Below are 22,400 nucleotides of genomic sequence, written 5' to 3' on the forward strand. Positions count from 1 at the left end.
ACATATATGTTTGTAACGTTATGGAAATGGTGCAACTTTAATGTAGTTTATCGTGCAGTGTGCATCTCCTCATCTTTCCTAAAATCCCGTTCCTTCGCTGCGCGCCGGCCCTTTAGGAATAGAGTGGAGCTTTAGAAGCGAGAGAGACGGAGAGATTGATTTCAACCCATTTCCTTTCTAAACCCCACTCATCTGAAGTGACATGTTCTTCCCTAAGACGCCGCAGACAGTGGAAAATCCAGAAGGCAGCTGTGCTAAAACGACTTCAGACCCACAAAATATACATCTAAAAAAATATAAATTGACCACAGCTCTGATTCTACGCAAGAGTTCCCCAAAGGGCGAACATGACGCTTTCCTTCTTGACAAACGAATTACAGAGCAAGAGAACGAATAGAGGAGAGAGAGGGAGCAAATTTAAAGGCATATCTCCGAAAGCCATCTGCAGGTTTTCCTCTGCGATATATGAATAGACCAGAGAAAAGAGCTCAGCACCTTCATTAGCCGACGGAGATCTTTATATCTCCGAAATTAGGAGAAGCATTCGTTTTATTAATCTTTCTCCCTCACTCCATTTCTTTTGTTCGAAAAAGGTGTATGAGAAGATGTGACTTTTGGCTTTTGATCAGGGTTTCACAAGGAGGTTTCTCACCGCGCTGCCGAGGCTTGCAAACTCAGAGGAGTCGTTCATTATTGTGGATCAGGCACACCAGACGACTTCTGGAACGTTCTTTGGAACACGTGGGAGGCTTTTGAAGTGGTTCACAATCCACGGCGCATATGCATCATGCCGTTTGCTGCTTAAAGAAACGGCTAAGATCAGTATGATACTCCATTGTGGTGTATGCTGGTGTATAGAACCGCAAGCTGTTGATCAACACGTTTTTTCTGGTGGAGCTCATCATCGACTGACAGTAAAGTACAATGTTAAAAAAAACCTCATATCGTAATTTTAAAGGTTGCGGAGGAAGGTCGAGTTTCTACAGCCGTTCCATTTGCATTTTGTCTTCAGACGTTGTAGTTCATGTTTGGGGTTTAATAAGAGATTTGGATTTAATTGTCTGTACCATCGATAAAGCAATGCATTTTAATAAGAACTTAGGCCGTGTTCAGACTTGACTTCCTTTTTTGAAGCTGCTAGCGTCTGTTTCACATTATAATCCTGTGGAGTAAACCGTGTTTTCAAAATACTTTTCTGCCCTACGTCCAGCTACTTTTCACATCTGACCAATGACAAACGAGTAGTGTGTCGTTTCCATAACAACATGCGAGGGAGGTGATTGGTCGAGCAGGATCAAGCTCGGAAATAAAAAAGGCTGCTGAAACGCAGGTTGGAGCATAGTTTTGTATAAATGTAACTTTCACTTTCAATAACTTTTGATTCCATTTCTATAGAGAAATTAGTATTATAGTTTTGAAATATGTGATTAGTTATTGCAAATACGCTCTCTGTTTATAATTCAAATAGACTTCCGTTACACTGCCTATCTGTTTCTCTGGGCTCTGAACTCATGGCGTTCGGCTTCTATTTGTAATCAAACGCGGTCAGCATTTTTTTACTAAAAAAACGCATTTGTCAACTCTTTCTTGTCAAAAAAGACGTCAAGTGTGTACATGGCCTTATACGCTCATTTTCATGGTAGCGATGCCCATCAGGGCTCCACACGCAGCAGCTGGTCAGAATATCAAAACAAAGCATTTACACAGGAAGATGGAAACAGTTGGCGTCTCGCAGAGACCCTGAAGTGCCTCCCTTTATAATTTTAGGAGGGAACGTGTCTTTAGTAATCAGTGCTGTTTAATTAATCCAAAAGTCACACCGAAAATTAGCCGACCAGCGCTCCTGTTTATTATGCAAATGCTTGATGTTTTCAGTCGCAATTAAGCGATTAGAGAGTCTCTTTCTCCCATCATCCACTTTCCTTCTCTCTCCTTTTCTCCGTCTTCCTCATTTTGGACTTTGCTTTTCAGCAATATCAAAGTAATGAAGCTATCACTCCGAGTGAATTTTAATGACTTTTAGCCAGCATTTTAATGAGCTATACATTACCATAAAGGCCGGGATTAGGCTAAATTGAATTTGGGGAACGGCGTGTAGAGGACACACGAACAAAAGGTTCATTAAGAGATAATTGTATTGTTTGGTGATGAGTGCGGGTTCCGGAGCAAGGGGGCGTCCGATTTGAGGTGTTAGAATGGGACAGAAGTCGTTAGCGGGACGGTTAGCAGTGATGGTTAGATGCTAACGATTCAGGTACGGTCTTTGAAGGAGGGTTTTTGGCTTTAGATTTAAGTGAATGTAATTGGCTGTATTGTTATTGTAGTGCAATTCTCTTAAATTGAGAAAAAATTGAAACATTAAAGTGTCCTTAAAGGGATACTTAACCCAAAAATGATAATTCCATCATCATTTACTCACATTCGAGTCGTTCCAAATCTAAACAAATTTCTTTGTTCGGTTGAACGCGGAGAAAGATATTTGGTAGAATGCTTATTACCAAATAGATCTTGCCCCCCATTTACTCCCATAGTAGGAAAAAATACTCTTATCTTTTTTTATCCTGTTGAACATGAAAGGAGACATTTTGAAGAATGTAGTACAGCAAACAGTTCTGGGGCACTTTTTACTTCCGTTGTCATTTTTTCCTACTATGCAATGGGGGTAAAATCTGTCTTAAAAACAATATATCAAATTTATACAGATTTGGAACCACTCGAAGGTGAGTAAACGATGACAGGGTTTTCATTTTTGGGTGAAGTATCCCTTTTACACTTTAACTCTTATGTGTCTTACTGTTATTTGTTCGGACATGAATGGAGAGTTGAAATCTATTTGTTGTCTTTGGTCACTTTGCAAGACGGAATGTGTGTTTTAGGCCTCAAGGAGGAGAATCGTGATGATGATGTTGGAGGCCAGATGTATCTTTATGTACGTGACTTCAGGGCTTTATTTGCAGTGTGAGGTTGAGGAGATGAGATGGGGTTTACTGGGGTCACTTGGGCTCATAAGAGATCTAATACAGCCTGCAAACAAATGAAACTGCTTTTGTTCCCACTATGGACCGGCCAGCATTTGTCTCGTCTGTAAAACACACATAAAGACACGGGCACTGTTGAAATAATTTCCTTTTTTCTCCGAGTGACACTGCTTCATTGGAAAGCCACAACAGAAACGGCACAGGGTATAGTGAACACATTCGAGAGGCTCTTAAATGAAATGCTATCACTGCTTATAGCATACTAGAAAAACACTCATCTATTCACTGTTTCTCTTTTGTCTCTCACAGTCAGTATGTTGTTATGAAGTGCGCTACAAGTGTAATATGCTGTAGGCTAGTTTTGTACTGTAATTCTGCTGTGTCCTGACCTTCGCTGCCTTTGATGCAGACACAAGCTACCAGCGCTGCAGTGCATGATGGGAAAAAAATTAGCAGATTTGTATTTCCTAATTAACATATTACCCACTCAGACACATCCTCCATATGCCGTTTCTTCAAACAGTGCAATTCCTATCAATCGGTTGTATCGTTTTGATAAATAAATAAGTTAATATATAAAATAATGATATTTTGTTCTATTGTAGTATTTTCTATGTTGCATAATATTCATATTATATTATATTAATAATTAATAATTATAAGTAAATAAATAACATGTTACATATATATATATATATATATATACACACCATGAAAATATATAATAATATATTTATTATAATTATTATTTTAAAATAATGTATTTTTTTTATTGTATTTAAAACTCCTAAATTCTATTCTATTCTCCTAAAAAACTGTATTGTATCCTAAAACGATGTTAATTTTTTTTTATATTCTACGAATATTTGCCTTGCAAGTCTTTGTTGAGCAGATCTTAAAACAGCTGCCAAAAACACGTTTGTGGAAATTATTACTTACAAATTATTCAGAGGCATTCTCAAGCATTGTTACTGTACCTCCTCTAGCTCATTCATGATTTCCGGCCGGTCGTCCAACCCGAGACCACAATTGCTTTCTTGTTGCAATATTTTGTGGCTTTCCTGTGACTAACGTGCCAAACATGTACCAAAAAAAGAAAAGAAAACACCCCAGAACTCTAATATCGACACTTTTTAATTGCCTTTGGCATTACCCGACTGTACCAAACATGCTTAAGTACAAAGTAGCATCTGTCCTTGTTTAATGATTCTCTTGGCTTTCCTCCACCGCACCATCTCCTGTTACCCTCTTTCGCTGCAAACCCTCGACTTCGCTACAAAGTTTTGAAGCATTGCCAAAAAAGTGCAAAGTTGCCAGTTTAGCCCTCAACAACCCCCTCCACCTCTACCGCCCGTCCTCCAGGAGGTGAGATGGAGAAATATTCCTCAGATTCCTTCTCCCGTAGCCTGAAGCCTGGCAGACAGATGCTGCTCTCACAAGCATGCGGGGGAGGAACAATATATAAATATTAATCAGACGGAAGACGTAGTCTCATCTCTCCCAGTAAGAGACAGAAAGATATGAAGAAGGTGGAAGTCGAGGCTTTTAGAGGGATGAAAATGTAATTATGCGTCTTGAATATCTGCGTGCGTCCCGAGGCCAGAAAAAGTCACGAAGTTTGGAAATGTTTTGCACATCCACGCTTCGTCTTTGTTACTTGACAGCGATATTTTTCTCTGTTTAAATGAATTCTGGGAACACGTTTGTTTTACCGTATTGAAACTTCTTTTGGAAGCGCAAAGCAGATTTGACTGGATTTAAATGTGAAGACAAAACCCAATAAATCTCCGGTCTAAGATTCATTTCTTTTGCTCGTACGCTAAAGGAGGCCATATCCATCAATTTGAGTATCTTAAATTACTTTTCCCATTATGTAAAACAGGTACATTTGTTTCCTCACCGGTTGTCCCATTTCATTTTACTACCGTGTTGCTTCCTCAAGATTTGACATGAAAATAAATGCGCTGTACTGCACAACCTCCACACATTAATACCTGCCTATATCATTATGAGTATAGAAAGCATCACGCAGGGCCCCGCCACGAAGTCTGTGTACAAAGAGCTATTATGTTTCCCTTTTAAAGTCGTTCTGAAATGTAAGTCTAAATCAAAACAGAAGCATTATTCTCTATTAACACATGACCGGCTGACAAATCCCTCGCAGAACAGGTCGACGCAAAGGTATAATTACCCCACTTGTTTATTAATAAAGCCGTGGTAATGAATGTGAAAATGTGGCATACAGGTGTGTGTTCATTAATCCGCTGGAGTTATTTATCGCTGACAATTAGGTGACCTCTTGTATGTTTTTCGTTGTTGTGTTTATTGCTACTTTAGTTATAGCCAGGGGCGTAGATAGCAGGATGAAAGGGTGAGCATGGGTGATTAGTTGGCGCAGATTTACTCGCCCACCCACCGACACTGTTTGAGTGACAGAGAGCTGGAGGGCATAATCTCTCTCTCTCTTTCGCTCGATAGGGAACCCCTATTAAATCCAATTAAGTATTTCTCATAGTCACCCCATCAAATCAAACACACCCTCTTTCATGCGGATGCCATGCACGCTGTATGATTTATCGCGTGTTATTGATGTGACCTTAAACACTTAACTTTCAGTCAGGTGTCCCCCGCACGTGTTTAACGTGAGCGCACGTTCGAGCGCAGCAGAGAATTTGACGTGTGATTAAATGACATCTGTTTCAGCACAAGAGCTATTATTTGTGCCCTAGGGACAGTAAGCATGGCTACATTTGCCAATGGTCTGAGAATAAGCTCATCTGTATCTCTTTTTCTCTCTCTTTCAGTGTTACGAGATGATTTCAGACAGAACCCGACAGATGTGGTGGTCGCCGCCGGAGAGCCGGCCATCTTGGAATGTGTCCCACCCCGTGGCCACCCGGAGCCCACCATCTACTGGAAGAAAGACAAAGTCAGGATTGAAGAAAAGGATGACAGGATAAAGGTGAGAAGAGGAATCAAAAACATTACAAGCAGGTTTTAGCGGAGATGTACCGGCTCATAAAAATAGTAGAGAAGCTCCTTTACACTATGTATCCACCGAGACCGACTGTGGTATCTGTCGATGCTGATGGATTGGTGGTTATAATAGCTCGCGTTTACTTAATTCTTAAGATTAAATTAATATTAAATCTGTGGAATATTGAATTTAATATTCTGAATATTATTCATTTATATAATGACTATTTATATTGAACATAAACTGGTTATGTTTTTTGACTATTTTTATGCACAGAGCACAAATTGATTGGATTTTTCTGTCCTATTTTGATTGACAGGATATATCGGCCTTTATCATTGGCTGTTTTTAAACTAAAATTGCTTTTGGCCGATACCGATTATTGGCCGATATATCGGTGCATCTCTAAAATACAGTTTTAGTAGTTAAAATTTCATGAAGTTTGGGTCGTTTGTAACTCTGTGATGTTGTTCTTCAGATCCGCGGAGGGAAGCTGATGATTTCCAACACGAGGAAAAGCGACGCTGGCATCTACATCTGCGTGGGCACCAACATGGTCGGCGAGCGAGACAGCGAGACGGCTCAGGTCACCGTGTTTGGTACGTGCCAACTTTTCTTTTTTACAGTGTGTGTTTACCATCCTTGTCATGATTCTTAGATATTTCCGAACATCCGTAAAAAATAAACAAGACAGAAGTTTGGATCATGTTCTAAAGCAAATGTACGTTCATTGGACAATTATCGTGATGTTTTTTCCATAGTGAGAGAATGTGTCATTCTTAATTCCCCTATGTATGCTTTTGTATTCACGTTCGTCGTAAAACGTGACGGGACAAACAAGTTTATCATTCTCAATTTTTTGTGGTTTGTTGTTCTATGTCAGCGTGAGTCAACACTGAGTCATTCTCTGTACTCCTAATGTCCTTTTCCCATCTGTGTATCTTCCAGAGAGGCCCACGTTTCTGCGGCGTCCCATTAACCAGGTGGTTCTTGAGGAAGAGGCGGTGGAATTTCGCTGTCAGGTGCAGGGAGACCCGCCGCCTTCGGTGCGCTGGAAAAAAGACGAAATTGACATCCCCCGCGGGAGGTGAGACAGGGACACACTGGCGTAGACGTCTGTCAATCTAAAGCATTATTTCAAATCTCTACTCATATTGCCGTAAAAGACACCTGTGACGGAAGTTTTGAGCTCCATGCTGGGCCCCATTTGAAGAAACACAGGAGCTCTGTCGTGGGGCCCACCTGCTGATAATTTTAGTCGGAGCTGCTTCTTAGCCTTTTTTTTGCTCCGTGCTGAGACCCTGAGGTAAGAACAGCTTAGACTGCAGGTGCAAGTGAGGTCCTGGCACGGGAAAAAAGAAGTTACGCACCCTCAGGCCTTCTTTATTGTAGAGACTGCGAGAGAGAACGAAAGCGCTTCTGACATCCGCTTTCAGGCACTACAAAAAAGATCAAGTCATGTTCCAGATGCATTGTGTCGAATGCAATAAAATTAGGATCGATTACCTCGAAAGAGAGACCAGACCAAGGAAGGATGCCAGTTTGTCAATCTATTGTTCCTGGGCAATATTGCAATTGTGGTAGCATTGTGATGTCACCAAGTTATCTGCACATTCATATAAAAGTTTTTCAAGAATAGCGTAACAAAGCCATACTTTGAAAGTGTGTTTTTTGATAAAAAGTCTTATGGGGGTTTTTGAGAAAGATGCAGTCAAAGCAGCTTCAAAGACAGACAGCTCCAAACGTGCCCGCGTGTGTGTGTGCATGTGTTTGTGTGTGTGAATACTCTCAGCTGACAGATAAGAATGCAGGCAAAGGCTGGATTTCGAGTGCTATCATGCCTTGTTTGTTTGTTTGTCTGTGTGTTTGATATGATACGGGTCACCAGTGCACTTGCTTTTACAAGCACACACAGACAGAATAAACAACGACACATCTGTGTCGTATCTACTCAGATTTCAGGCTTTAAGAACTGAGTTATTCTAACAACATCTATATTTGTATTGTTGTCAGATTGACGTAAAGTTGGCGTCATCCATCACAATCACATTCTGTCGTGCAGCGCACACTTGCCAAACGAAACAAAGATTAGGATGTAATTACATTACCAAGTCACTTTCGGCAGATCGCGAACGTCGTCGGTAAAGGTTTCGCTCCTTTGCGCGGCGAGTTTTCTTGCTTTATTAGTTTTGTAGGGAACAATTAGATTAATCTACATTATTCAGCTGTCAGCTGAAACACACATCGTAATTAATTCGGCAAGTACAATCAGTGTTTCTGTCAGGTAATAATTCAACGCTCTTCTCTTTTCTTTCCGAGCGGCATATCAAAAGAATTAATTAGGTTCAGAAAGAAAGACACGCAGACAATCTAACAATTAAATAACTCACATAATTACCAGAAGACCCAGAGTAGACGAAACATGTGTCTCGTGGTCGTATTTTATTTGCTGTCTTTGAGAAGCTGATTATTTTAATTTTGACATTCTCGGCTGTCGTGCGAAGTCACTTGTTTGCTCGTGGACTCATCGTCTCTCACACGATTATGCAGAACCACATTTTGTAGATAAAGGGTGAGCAACCAGTTGACCTTCAGCTTTGGCAGTCATAAGAACAGAAAGTGTATGATCTGTAATGAAGGAACATATTAACCCATCATACAGTGCTTTACTGGCATTTAAATGAATATAACTTTTTAGAAGTCATAAAAAAGTATACAACTTTAAAACCACATTTTTACGAAGATCGTTTCTGAAGATAAATGTGAGGTCGCACTTACATTCAGAAAGCTTTCCAGTGTACATTTATTAAACGACATAAATGCGATGAAACGTTTTTAACTTTGTTTAAACAAAACATTCCGATTAAACGTGCTTCTCGATAAAAAAAAGCAAAGTTCGCATTATTCACAATAACACTCTTGAGTTTCTCGAAGAAATCATACTTTTTAAACCTTTTCTACGTTTTCCTTTTCCACTTGCTTCGAGTGCCAGATCTTTTCCTGTAGTGTGGGATCCTTGTGCAGAATCTCACAAACTTCTGCTGTTAGATGCCTGTGATGTTCATATAGCTGTGAGATATGATCTCATTAGTTTGGCAAACTAACACCAGGCCATTTGGCTCAGACTTTCGCAGCAGCTCCAAGTTCCAAGAACAAATTAACAAGAAAAAAGACACTTGCGAAAGCTGTTTCTGCAAATGTTTACACCCTGAATCTGTCAGCAATACACGCTGGGTAATATGTGTGCGTGTTGTTTAAAGGCCAATGGAGTGAACTGTGTTCTCAGCCTTGCTTTATTCCACGTGTAATTGCATTCCTCTCTTAATAGAGAACAGATTCAGTTCACAGAGGAAAGAGCTACTGTTCCTCTCTCTCCCTCTGTGTGTGCGTGTGTGTGTCCTTGTGTGCGTGTCCTTGTGTGTGTGTGTGTCTGTGTGTGCGTGGTTTCACCGGTCTTAAGGAATATTTATTCTTAGTGGTTAAAAATCTGATTTGCTTCTGTTTATGCCCCTCTCTCTCTCTCTCTCTCTCCAGACTTTATTCTTACACTCTGTCAGTAAGGGACTTTATATATATCGACCTTTAAGCATCCGCACTCTCTCAGTTCTCTCAGTCAAAATCCTCCATTTTGATTTTAACGATAAAAACAGTATTCACAAATCTGACTTTCAGGTGAACCTGGACGATTATGACATTACACACATGAGCAAAGCATGTGTAGCTGTGTGCTGTGACCAGTATGAAGTTAGTAGTCGACGTAATTGAGTGCCATTTTTTGAAATGCTGTCCCAGTTCTGTCAAGAATGAGCCAAAACTGTCGGTCAAAACCGTCAAGGAATTTTCAGGGCATATTTTTTTCTCAAAATCAAGAGAAGATCAATAATTAGAATTAAATACACGGAGCCTGTTTAAAGGACCGTTAAGATTTGTTGCATTGTAACATTATTTACAAGACAATTACGCAAACTCTGTTTCCTAAACCGCGGAGGTCAACAGGAATGCAATGCTTAAACGAAATAGCATAATTTATTTTTAGCAAATTTGTGGGAGAAATGTGCTTAATTGTCAAATAAATAATCTCGCAATTTAAAATGTTTTAAAAATAGTCTTAGTAATTGCCTACAAAAAATAAAGACAACATAATCAAACGTTATGGGCCCAAACCTAATTAAATGAAATTAATAAACAATAGAATATAACGTAAATTGAATTAAATATAAATGAAATTGTTACGTTATAACCTAACCAAATTGTGGTATTCTGGTCTGGAAGTTCAGGGCAGACGCATGCATCTTATGAATCCGTCTATAAGACCGTGTTTGTGTTTGACTAGTGTCTAATATTATAAAAATGTATATTTCATTGAATATTTATAAATATTAATGTGTATTAATATTAACAACGATTTTGTTGTTTGTTCATTTTATTGAATAGACAACTCGTTGAACAGGTCCTATAGATCAGTCGCATTTAAACAAACCGTATGGTACATTGACATCTAGAGGTTGAGCTCGGTATAGCAGTCTAAATTCTAATTATTGGAGAGACAAGTTTAGCCAAGTAACGGTTCTTCTCGGTTTCTTTTAAATGTTTTCAGAAATAATCTATGGACACTCTATTATTTGTGAATGTGTACCGGAAATTCAGCTAGGGTCACAAAAGTATGCAGCGTAGTAATGTTTGTTTATGTTGTCAAGATGAAACCGTCTATAAATGATGATTTGTGATGAAAAGCAACTTATTAAAACCTACTTATTAACGAAGCATTTATTTTAAGAAGAATATCAATTTGGGGATTTGACTGCATCTTTCCTCATACTGTAAATAGCAGAGCAGATGTGAGAAGGGTGATGATTATTTGGTAGTCAGTGTCAAGAATCAGCCTGTCTCCGAGCCCCGCTTCCTGCGGAAGGGCGGATCTGAAGTGACAGACAGCAGACAGTGTGTTGTCTAGCTGTCAGACGAAAGCTACCATGACACTAGGCCCACGCACACACACATAAACACACGCACACCAGAATTCCCAATTATAGCAGCATACTACAAAGACGACCAACCCGCAAGGCCTGTCAACTTCTCAACCTCACTTTCACCTCACACACACACATACAGAGCTCATCACCTTTGGTTGTCAGTTTCTAGGACATACTCCTGAAGTACCTGGAGATGCCAGAGAGGTGCAGATCGATAAGACTGGATCTCAAATCCCTATCTGCACAGTCTGACCTGGAAACGGCCTGTTTTTCTGATTAGCTCACAAATACGCCCACTTCCTTCTGTCTCACACACACAACGCGCGCATCGGACGCCTCATAAATATTAAAAGCATCTGTGGTTCTGGTTGAAAGCTTCCTCGCTCTATATAGAGTGTGTGTCATTGTTGAATAATTGATCTTTCGCTGTCAGTAATGAAAAAATGCAGTGTTTCTATTCTGTGTTTCTGTGTCTAAATATACTCGATTTTTCTCATCAGGTATTCTATATAACATATGACACACTGTCAGTTTAAATGGACTCACATTAGCTACACAGTTAGACTGGATTCAACGGAAAACTATAATGGTGTCTACTGGTGTGTGATCGATACTATAGATGGGATATTAAATGCTACTGGAATAATGCCCAAAAACGAATTTTGTAATGGTTTTAATGGAAAAAGCTATTATAATGGTATTTCAGTGTAAACCACTAGAATTTCTGTGATGGTTTTATTGGGTTTCTATTTGTTTGTATTGTGTATCATATGATAATACTTTAGCGCATACCACATGTTATTTATGTTACAAAGCCGTGTTCATTCAATGTTTATCATCTAAGGGAAGGACATTTAGATCCTTATATTATTAATAAACAACAAAAAACAATAAGATGCTTAAGTAAAAGATATGCTGAGAATTTACATAAAATGTAACTTAATATAAACTTCTGTTTCTTTGTGTTCCAGGTACGATATTAAATACGATAAAGATGACTATGTGCTGAGGATAAAGAAGGCCGCAGCGAGTGATGAAGGAACCTTCACCTGTATAGCGGAGAACCGAGTGGGCAAAACAGACGCGTCCGCCACCCTTACAGTCAGAGGTCAGTCAACATCTGAGACCACCACAGTGCTTGGATCTCCTATAGTGTGGGTTTGTTGCGATTAGAAATGTAACCACGTGTCAGACATCCTCATCAGAGAACTCAAGAAACTAATGCAATCCTTCTAATGTTGTCGTTCACACCATTGTTTTCTACCTTCCAAAAATGTCTCCCATGTTTTATATCTCAGATTTAGATTTAGTTATTTGACCTCTTTGTCCTTTAAAAAGCAAAACAGTGATTTTGTGGCGATCTGAGTTTTTTGACTCTATCGTAAAGCCTTCCCTTTACTTTACTAAATCGATAGCAGTATAATGTATTTGCTGTAGTCTCTAAAAGACTGAGATAACCTCCTGATGTGCCGCAAATGAACTCCTGAAGTGTAATTTAGGTGTGAGGGGATCTTGCCCTGAGCACCGATCCTTTTTATTATTTACACCCCCTAGAATGGAAGTCAATCCCCCTCACACACACTATCTCCACCTCTCCACCGTGGCCCCCGAGCCAAACCAGCCAAACCATTTCACAGTTTAGTGGTGCACACCGACCTCGAAAAGCCCCACCCGGGTGGGTAAGGTTAATAAAAACGTTTTTTCCCACCGTAATCTCACTTTCTCCCCTTCCACCTCTTCTCCATCTCCCTTCTCTCCTCACCACATTAAATCAAACTGCTTAGATGCTCGAGCAGGAGGGCTTTAGTACCTCACGGGGGGTTTGTGGCCTCCTAGAAGGGGTCAGAACTGTCGATGGGGACCGTCATCAATTTTCTGCCCTTTTGAAAGCTGGATTTACAGGGTGTGTGTGGAGATGCCGAGTGCAGGGATTTTACGTTACGGGAGAGAGCGAGAGAGAGAGAAGAAGAAATGGCACTCCGAATGCGATTGCTCCCTTTTAATGTCAATATGGCATCCGCCCGCTCGACAGCTGCACTATTGCATTAAATATGAACTCTTCTTCTCTTTGTCAGCTTGTTTCTCTCTCTCTCTCTCTCTCTCTCTCTCTCTTAAATTTCTTCTATATTGTCCACATTCTGTGTTGCTGGTTCAGCTTCCTCACAGGGAGATGTATATAGACCTCATTAATGCAGGTGAAGCTGATTTCACAGCACAGTGCCTATTTTCTTCTCATGGACGAGCCCTCGATTTTAATGACTTCATATAAAAATGCCTCCCAGCGAGCAGCTTGTTTTTTTACTCCGCCTGTCCTGAAAATCATACACACGCTACAATACATTCCCATTGTTTTGCCACCAGGTGGCGCTAGTCCAGATTGACATTGTTTGGGATGGGGAAATAAAATTCACATTTCTGCTGTGGTATCGGGATTACAACCTGGACACCGTGACGAAATGATGTGCCCACATTATCATTGTTCATTCTGAATTTGATTTGTTTGTTTCTTACTTCTTTTTTTTCCCTTGTTTTGTTCATCCTGTTTGTTTGTTGTGTGTCTGTCTTTTCTTCATTTTTTGGTTACCTCACTCCACCATTGTGTCTTCAGCTCGCCCCGTCGGTAAGTACCCATCACGATCACTCCTCCATATCGCATGTGATCCCCCTTTCTCTCTCTCTCTCTTTGATCCTGCAACACATGCACACGCTGCGGCAGCTCAAGTCTTGAACTAACCCTGTTTTAATAACAGCTTCAGTTTTTTTTCTTCCTATCTTGATGTAGCTCTTAACGAAGATAACTTTAGGTCTGTTTTTATCCCTTACTAACATGTGGATGTACTAACTTGTTTTAAAGAGATCCTTAAAGGGACAGTTCACCCTGAATGCAAATTCTTTCATCTTTTACTTATCCTCTTGTCATTTCAAAGAAAGATATTTTGAAGAACATTGGTAACTGACAGTGGTGGTACCCATTCACGTTCTATTGTACCGATGCAAGTCAATGGGTACCGCCGTTGTTCGGTTACCAACATTCCTTAAAAATATCTTCTTTTGTGTTCTGCAGAAGAAAGAAAGTCAAACAGGTTTGAAATAACCAAAGGGTGACTAAATGATAACAGTTTTTTCATTTTAGGGTGAACTAGCCCTTTAACAGGTGTGTGTTCTTATTTGTTGAATGGATAAAAGAGATCTCTTAAGACGGAGCCCTCCGTACAGCCCAAAAATGTGCAACAGTGAGAATTTAAGATTGCATTATATATTTTGGTTAGTCGATGTGTTTGTTTGTTCCGAGAGGGTCTTAGGTAATCTCAGGCTTTTTTTTTCAATGTGTGAATTTGAGGTTGCGTGTTTTTCCTGTTCCGTGTGCTTTTGCGAGTGTTTACGTCTAGTTCTCAAAAGTCTGTTTAGTCTCACCAGCACAGGACAGATGTGATCCATCGTGAATTAAATATGCAAACAGATAAACCATTCGGTTCTTATAGACCGGTATTCTCCCACCAATTTCACAACGAAAGTGCAAAGTGTGTGTATTAACACGGCGTTTTTCAAACTTAATAATGCAAGGACCCCCCAAAAATAGTTAAGGACCCCTTTTCTAAAAAACATATCCATCTATATATACTGCATATTTTATTGTTTTATGCTGGCATATTAACATAGTTACTAATTTGCCAAAATAAGCGTATGCTAATGTTGAATGTATACAACTACATTTTTAACTCAGATACATTTTTACTGTAATTTTCACAACATCTTTGGTTAGACGACAAACCCCAGTAAGTGAAATAAAGGAAACTGTTGTGAGAAAACTCTCTATTAACATAAAATATAAAAGGAAAGAGGAAAGTGGAAAGTTTGCATGTAACTAGAAAGAAGAAATAAATACTTAAAAATAAAAATGAAACTTCAGTAGACATTGTCCTTTTTTAGTCTGAGTTTTCCTGGGACCCCCTAGAACCTTCTGGAGGCCCCCTAGGGATCCCCGGACCCCAGTTCGAAAAACCCATGTGTTAACACACATGCGCGCATAAATACTCAAAAAATACACCAGATACAAAGAAACCTTTGTTCTTCTTTGTAGACTCTTGTGGAACAGATACGTTTGGGCATGTGTGTGTTCCTCTAACAAGATGTCAACTCTACGATGATGTTGCACGTCCAAGACATTAAACATCCACTGTGAGTGAGTGGCTTGTGTAAACGTCCATCTTTTGTGCCCACTTGCCCTGGTGCAGAAAAGCTCGAAAGCGGGGCCAAACTGTGATTTAAAGCTTTTGTGTGATGCCCAAACCCGCAGAAGTGCCCAGATTGGGACGGCTGTAAATCTGCCACCATCTGTAACGTGGCCGAATGTGTCAGACTTAGTCAAGTACTGCCTCACAAAAGCGGGATCAGCCACATAAATCGCAAACACTCGCCGACTTTTCATTTGCCAGCTGCAAGGACAGTAGAGAGGCTCATTTAGGGATCAAAATGGAGGGGAGAGTGTTTTTTTTTTGTGTGTGTTTGACCCTTTTGTTTCTGTAGAAAGGCGTGTCATGAATAGCGGTTCTCCGCTAAAAGAACTCCCTGCTGAAGTTTTGAATGTAGATTTATTACACGGCCGTCAGCATGAAACTAACACAGCAGCGTTATGTTCCATTTTCACGATAGTTGCTGTTTTAGCTCTGAAATTTTGACTTACTGTCAACCTCAAGACGGAGAGAGAGACATTTTTTAACATTAGTATGTTCTATGTAGTTTTTCGGGGGGTTGAAATGAAAGATTGTAGGTTCAGAGTTCGGATTTACTTGCGGCAAATCTATCTTTTATTTAGGTCAGCTAAAACATTTATTTCCCGGCCGAGACCTCTGCTTCATCTTTGAAACCCACCAACTGTAAAGCCCCAGTTTTTGACAACAGCATTTTATCTCGTAATTTTTTGCCTTTCAAGACTCAAGGCAACTTTTTTCTCAAATAGACTTGTGCGCTAACCATCTCATTAAGTAGAAAGTAGTTGTGACTCAGTGTCAAGGGGAAAGTTTGGCTCCGTCTTCCAGAACCGTGATGTCATTTTAAGGTCATCCTGGGTGGGAAGACGGTACTTTTTAATTAGTTTATTTGAATTCGCTGTGCAGGAACGTTGGCCGGGTTTCCGTGCCGGGTGAGTTGAGAGGTTAAAAATCCTTGCTAAGTGTGACGCAAAAGACAAATCTCGTTCGGTGGGAACTTGACCCGAGTCGGCACATAGAATACAGAATGACGACCATTAAAATGGAAGCAACTCAGCTTGTGGCCTTGTGGTTGTTGTTACGTTAACAATGCAATAATGATGTTAAATAGTGAGTTAAATGTGGTAGTGCAGCAGGTACAAAAATCCACATTTCGCGTCTCCTCTAAGTGTGTCCCAACTGGAATGACCCTCCCTTCCCTCCGATGTTGTGACCGCAGCACGGCCGTGCCCGAAATCTGCCCGTCATTCATTCAGTTCCGCCCATCGTGGCCCCGTCTGGATGAATGGCTCCCTGTTGTTGCTGTTCGTGTCCCCTCACTGTTTGCGGTCAAAGCAAACAGAGATTGTCAACCCGAGATTGTCGGGTGCTGTCAGAAACAGGCTGATGCATGGAAGTGTTTCTCGGTGACCCTGGCAGTCGATGCCTGCGGATGCCTGACGTTCCTCCGATTGGTGTGCATCGCGTGTTGGTTTGCCTGCTGATGTGATTTATAACTTTATTCTCCGGTTCTCGATCCAGCCCCACCCCAGTTTGTGATCAGGCCACGGGACCAGATCGTGGCACAGGGGCGCACGGCCACATTCCCATGTGAGACCAAAGGGAACCCGCAGCCGGCCGTCTTCTGGCAAAAAGAAGGGAGTCAGGTAAGAAACTCTCTATTTATGGCACATCAGACAATGTTTCAAGATGTGTATGATTGAAATGATTGTATTAGGCGTACAAGAAATATGATTTCACAGGAGTTCCCAACCATGAGAGCGCTTTAATACTTTCTGTAGTACATTATTTAAGCATCTCTCCAATTCGTGTGTAATGACCATACCGTTTTAATGACCTCGTATTAATTAGGCAATTTATCTATGTTGAACATTCATTTGTCACATTGAATGAACTGTAGGGAGCTAAAAAATGATTAAATAAAAATTAAGTTTGAACCTCAAATCTCTCTTGCGATGGTGGTGTTAAATACACATACCTCCATTTGACAAGAGCGTTTATGAGTTTCACAGCTAATATGAACGCAATACGGATCTCTATCGCCTTCTTCCTTCCCGTTTCTCTCTTAAGTGTGATATGAAGGTATTTGTTGAAAGGCAAAATGAAAGCAGTTATTGAGTCATTAGTGCAGACAGAAGCCTCTCAGTCACACTCGAGGATAATGGACCCGGCATCCATCATGTGTGAGAGGCTAATTAAAAAAAATAGAGCCAGAGAAAGAAAGAGAAAAATATCATTTGGAGCATAATTTGAAGCATTAAAGTCATTAAGTGTAATTGAATCCGCCTAATGCTTTCGTTTTTTTTGCCGGTCATCTATGAGGATTTGGAAATGAAAGGAAGGGTCGGAGAGGCCTCATGGATATAAAACCCAGGGTAAATGTTGAGGGCGGCCATTAATGAACCCGGCGCGTTATCTCGCGTAATTAGCGAAAGCCACCGGTGGTGAATGAGCTCTGAATCACCTTGCCACCTCCTTTCCAACAGATTTCATTTCCAACCCCGTCAGATGAAGAGAGTAAACAACGATGCCCGGAGCAATTACCAGAGTCATTTAGACACAATGGATGCTTACACACAGTATTCTGGTTAGAAAGCGCTTTATCTGCGGTGAGCCATTGTGCCGAGCAATTTTGCATATTAAAGTTGAGCTTTTGGAAGATGATGATAACACTTTAATCATTTTCCTTATCTAATGCAAGAACGCCATCCCCTGAGTGTGTCTATTCAAAGAGACGACTGCTCAGTACCAACAATTCCAGAACTGCGGGTAACCAATTTCCTCAGAGACGGTAATCTTCGCACTTTTCTCTTTTCTTCTCCGTTTGTGTAGAACCTTCTGTTTCCGAATCAACCTCAGCAGCCCAACAGCCGTTTTTCAGTGTCGCCCGGTGGAGATCTGACCATCACGGCTGTCCAGCGGAGCGACGCCGGGTACTATATCTGCCAGGCCCTGACGGTGGCGGGCAGCATTCTGGCCAAAGCCCAACTTGAGGTCACAGACGGTAAGCGCTGGGGTGGATCGGGGCATAGCAGGGCTCTGGATGCCGCTCTAAGGTTGCCATCAATTTCTTTTAGACTTTTTGCTGGGCAGATCAACAGGCAACCAGTTTTGATTGTTTCAAAATGTCTTTAAAGAGTACATAACTAGGGATTTCTGAGGTCCTATTTTGTTTAGATTGTCCAACAACAAGTTTATTTACATAGAAGGTGTAAAAATGCTATTATTTCGTAATAATAGGCAGTTATTCTTACCTTACTTCTTGACTGACTCTCAAATGATTCGTTCCGCGATTCATCCGTCTAATCCCCTCCTTTCCGCTAGCCTACTCTGATGTGATTGGTCAGATGGTCTGGTTTGCTGTGATTGATCTACCCCAAATTAGGCTTAGAAGAATGAAGTTTTCGCGGGCAGTCCTAGCAAAATGTAGGCGGGACTATATAAAGTGACGTTAATCCGCAGCGGTTCGTGAATGGGACAAGGGACGACTCGTTTGCGTGATTCAAGTCGACTCACTTTTTTCGAAACCAATGACTTTGTTATTTATTCACCTTCGGACTTACAACTTGGCAGACTGCTTTCTTTCAAACACGGCAGCATTACGCACTGCATGAAATGTCATTTTCATGTTGTGTTCTCTTTAAAGTGTTTTTGATGAAAGTCAGTTTTGGATTACTTATTATCTCTGAATATTAAGCGAAAAAGATTTTTAAAAACGTAACGTATTGATTGAGAATTTAAAACTGTAACCTGTAACTTAATGCATTCCTTCAAAAAGAGATTTTTTATATTATTTTCAACTAAACAAGTTACAGATTTCTGCTTTAAATTATTGTTTTTAACTGCCTTTCATAAAGCCTCTCTCTCTCTCTCTCTCTCTCTCTTTTCTTCTCTTTACCGCTCTTTAATTTTCTCTCATTCATATGTTAATCTGCACTTTTTACACCCCGCACATCCGAAGGCCTCTGTATCGCCGCACAAAACTGGCAGTAAGATAAATGTCATAGAAAAATACTTCTGCCGCCTCTGGATTCACATTAAGAGCTGAATTGGAATGTGGCCTTGAGTCTCCGCTACATTCATTCCACCTCTCTGTGTGTAATGAAAAGGCCCGCGACCCTGAATTCTGTACACGTTTAAACATTAAAGGAGCCGTCTTTGTGAACTCCTCCTGACAGCAGGAAAACTTCATTTCAGCTTGAGAAGGGAGTGAAAAACAAGCGCCCTTGAGAACTTCAGATACAGATGTCTTGGGCAACGTTAGTGTTTAAGCGTTATGTACGAATCTCTGACAAAGAAAAAAGTTATCAGTGAACTTTTAAACGAGGTCTTAAAAAAAACATTTTTTCAACGTGACAGCTGTTGCGCTTTATGTATGAAAGACTAAATCTCACACTAGAAACTGCATTTGTCTGCTGCAAACAAGCGAGTACGGAAGAGATGTTGTGAAGGATGATGTGAAAGAGAACAGAAAGGAAAGAGGTCACGGCCACACCTGTACTGCGGGAAGAATTTGATTTAGTGGCTGTTAAGGTGGCAGAGATATCTGAACGGGTTCAAGGAGAGATCTGATGAAAAATGTCTGACGTTAGACCAAGGCCTTCACGCCTCCCCTTCCCGTGATGAGCAGTATCCATCATGCCAGTCTGACACACACATATCACATCATAAAATCGTATAATACACACACACACAAACGTGAGTCTTCGAAAGAAAGTTGGTGCATTTTCGTTTGAAGAGTTTTCTGTGAAAAATATGAGCGTGTCGTATCGTTGGGTAGTTGATCGAAACAAATGCGTCCCGGTCAAGTTCAAACGCAACCGAGCAAATGTTAAAGACTCATCCTGCACAGAGGATGCCGTTTCTAATCCAAATACAGCCATTATGCTCCATCGGTCTCCATCTATCTACGCGTGCATCTCTGGGGCTTACCGGTAGTCTGATGGATGCTCCTGCAATGCACTCTGGGATTTAACCTCGGCGCTGGGTAATCCTCGGTGATGAATTAGGATGGCGTCAGTTCGGCCCTGAACCTAAATGAGCCATTCCGATAGAGATTTGGACTGTATAAATATCATCCTTTATTCAGCATGAGACAAAAACCAACACGAGGGAGAAGGGAGGAGTGTGCGTTCGAAACTGTGTTTATGGTTAAGATGTTCACCCAAAGGCTTTTTCGCATTAATTCACACCTGCTAATGAATGTGTCGTCAAAGGGGCCGGAGAGACACGACACGTGTGTTGTTATTGTTAGATTATAAGGCAAAGACATAAATGGTTGTTGATTCTTCAGGGCTCCCATTCCTACGTCCGCATTATATTTATGTGCATTTATGAGTCCTGTTTTACTCAATTTCCACCACAATAACCCTTATATTTGGCAGGCTTTTATCCAAAGGGACATTGTTTGCATCGCTAACGCTTGAGCTAAAGGAACCCAGCACAGCGAAACATAAAGCAGGTCTTGTGTGGTCCCACATAACAAAAAGTGAGTTACATACATCTAAACTCACTAAACCCAATCCTTGAATTCGATTCAAAATGAAATTATCCATGTTGGCGGTTTCGTGTTTTCCGAGGCGTTTTACCAGTCTGTCTCGGCCTTCTCCATGGAGACGTTCTCGTAACCAGCATGAGATATTTCCCCCGACCGCACTCGCTCCGATAGTCGGATGTATAGTGATATATAAAGTTTAACTCGGGCTTTGCTTCCTAAATGAAGGATCCCGGGCACTGACTGGAAACTACAAAACCACCTCGCTGCCACATCAGTGGACTAAAATCCAACACTCAGCATTTCCTCCCACTTTTCCCATGAATGCTTGGGGGGTAGACGTTGCCCTGCGGTGCGACCACAAAATGTGCATATAACCCCGTTACGTCCAGGAATAGGGCAATCGTGGCTGCATCCTGTTTCCCTGCGGCATGCGGCATACCGCCGTCGTGTTAATGTTTCCAGTCACCTTTAATGGTGAACGTATATGATAGACGGATGATATAATAAAGCAATTCTGATAGTTAAACTTCATTGTCTCTCTTAGTGTTAACAGATCGCCCTCCGCCCATCATTCGTCAGGGTCCAGCCAACCAGACTCTGGGTGTGGACTGCGTGGCTCTTCTGAAGTGCCATGCATCTGGAGAACCCGTCCCAACCATCAGCTGGCTGAAGGACGGCGTCAGCCTGCTGGGGAAAGACCCTCGCATGTCTTTGCTGGATCTCGGCAGCCTGCAGATCAAGGGTTTACGGGTGAGCCTTAACATTTTTTATTTTTCTCTAATGGATATGAATCGAAGGTACAGGAAAGACTTTTAATTTGAAATTTAGTCACTTCCACGGGCATGTCACACGGGCATAGGTGGGAATTTACCTGATGTCTTTTGTTATACGGGCATGGGTTAAGTAGACAGAATGCTCAGATTTTTTCTCATTTCTTATTACCTTATTTTTGTCATGTACAATTTTGTTGTTTGAGGGATAGTTCTACCCCCCCCAAAAAAACACTTTTTTTATTTCAAACCTGTATGACTTTCTTTCTTCCTCAGAAGACAAAAGGAGATATTTTGAAAAATTGTGTTAACTGGACCCCAGTCACGTGCATTGGTTTTGTGTCCATAGAATAGAAGTGAATGGGGGCCAGTTCTTCAAAATATCTTCTTTTGTGTTCTGCGGAAAAAAGAAAGTCATAAAGGTTTGAAATGACAAGAGGGTAAGTAAATGATGACAGAATTAGCAATTTTGGGCAAACTATCACTTGATGAAACATTAGTAAAAGTTGTTAATAAAACATAATAATACAAAATTAAAAGAATACAAAGCGATATAATAAAATATGAATTCATAAAAGTTGGTATAGAAATGTGTCAAGAACTCACACCTCAACTGCCTTGAATCTAAAATTTCAAAGCTCAGCTGCCTATTGAAAAAATAGTATTAAAAATCTATATTTTTGTTTTGTTTCGAAAAATAAACTTCTCTAAAATGTAGACCTTTACCAAATCTGACAAATATACAATAATACAACAGTCGAGATGAAAGATTTAGTAACAATGTAAAATATGACCTCCAATTTCAGCCAAACATTTTCTCTTTGATTTTGTTTTCCTTATCGTTTGTTGTTTGATGATAACAGGGCATACAGTATTTTACATCCCTACCATACAGCACGAGCTCCAGATGCGTATCTGACTTTGTGTGTTTCTGTGTGTGACTACCGGCTGTCAAAAACCATCTTCTTCTAAGTGTGATGTATAAGCTTAGCAG

At 40.6% G+C, this 22,400-nt stretch overlaps 1 protein-coding gene across 2 annotated transcripts in view; it reads left to right on the top strand.

Annotated features, from left to right (window-relative positions):
• The window catches only part of robo2 (roundabout, axon guidance receptor, homolog 2 (Drosophila)), a 359,300-nt gene that overhangs the window by 296,879 nt on the left and 40,021 nt on the right, over positions 1 to 22,400 (top strand). For both annotated transcript variants that reach the window (XM_056756352.1, XM_056756353.1), the window contains 8 exons: positions 5,783 to 5,940; positions 6,434 to 6,554; positions 6,904 to 7,042; positions 11,900 to 12,036; positions 13,537 to 13,548; positions 16,661 to 16,785; positions 17,972 to 18,143; positions 21,181 to 21,386. In XM_056756352.1, the coding sequence (XP_056612330.1) occupies positions 5,783 to 5,940; positions 6,434 to 6,554; positions 6,904 to 7,042; positions 11,900 to 12,036; positions 13,537 to 13,548; positions 16,661 to 16,785; positions 17,972 to 18,143; positions 21,181 to 21,386 (1,070 nt within the window). The remainder of the gene's footprint in view (positions 1 to 5,782; positions 5,941 to 6,433; positions 6,555 to 6,903; positions 7,043 to 11,899; positions 12,037 to 13,536; positions 13,549 to 16,660; positions 16,786 to 17,971; positions 18,144 to 21,180; positions 21,387 to 22,400) is intronic.

This window comes from Triplophysa dalaica, chromosome 9, assembly GCF_015846415.1.
Source record: "Triplophysa dalaica isolate WHDGS20190420 chromosome 9, ASM1584641v1, whole genome shotgun sequence".
Lineage (NCBI taxonomy): Eukaryota > Metazoa > Chordata > Actinopteri > Cypriniformes > Nemacheilidae > Triplophysa > Triplophysa dalaica.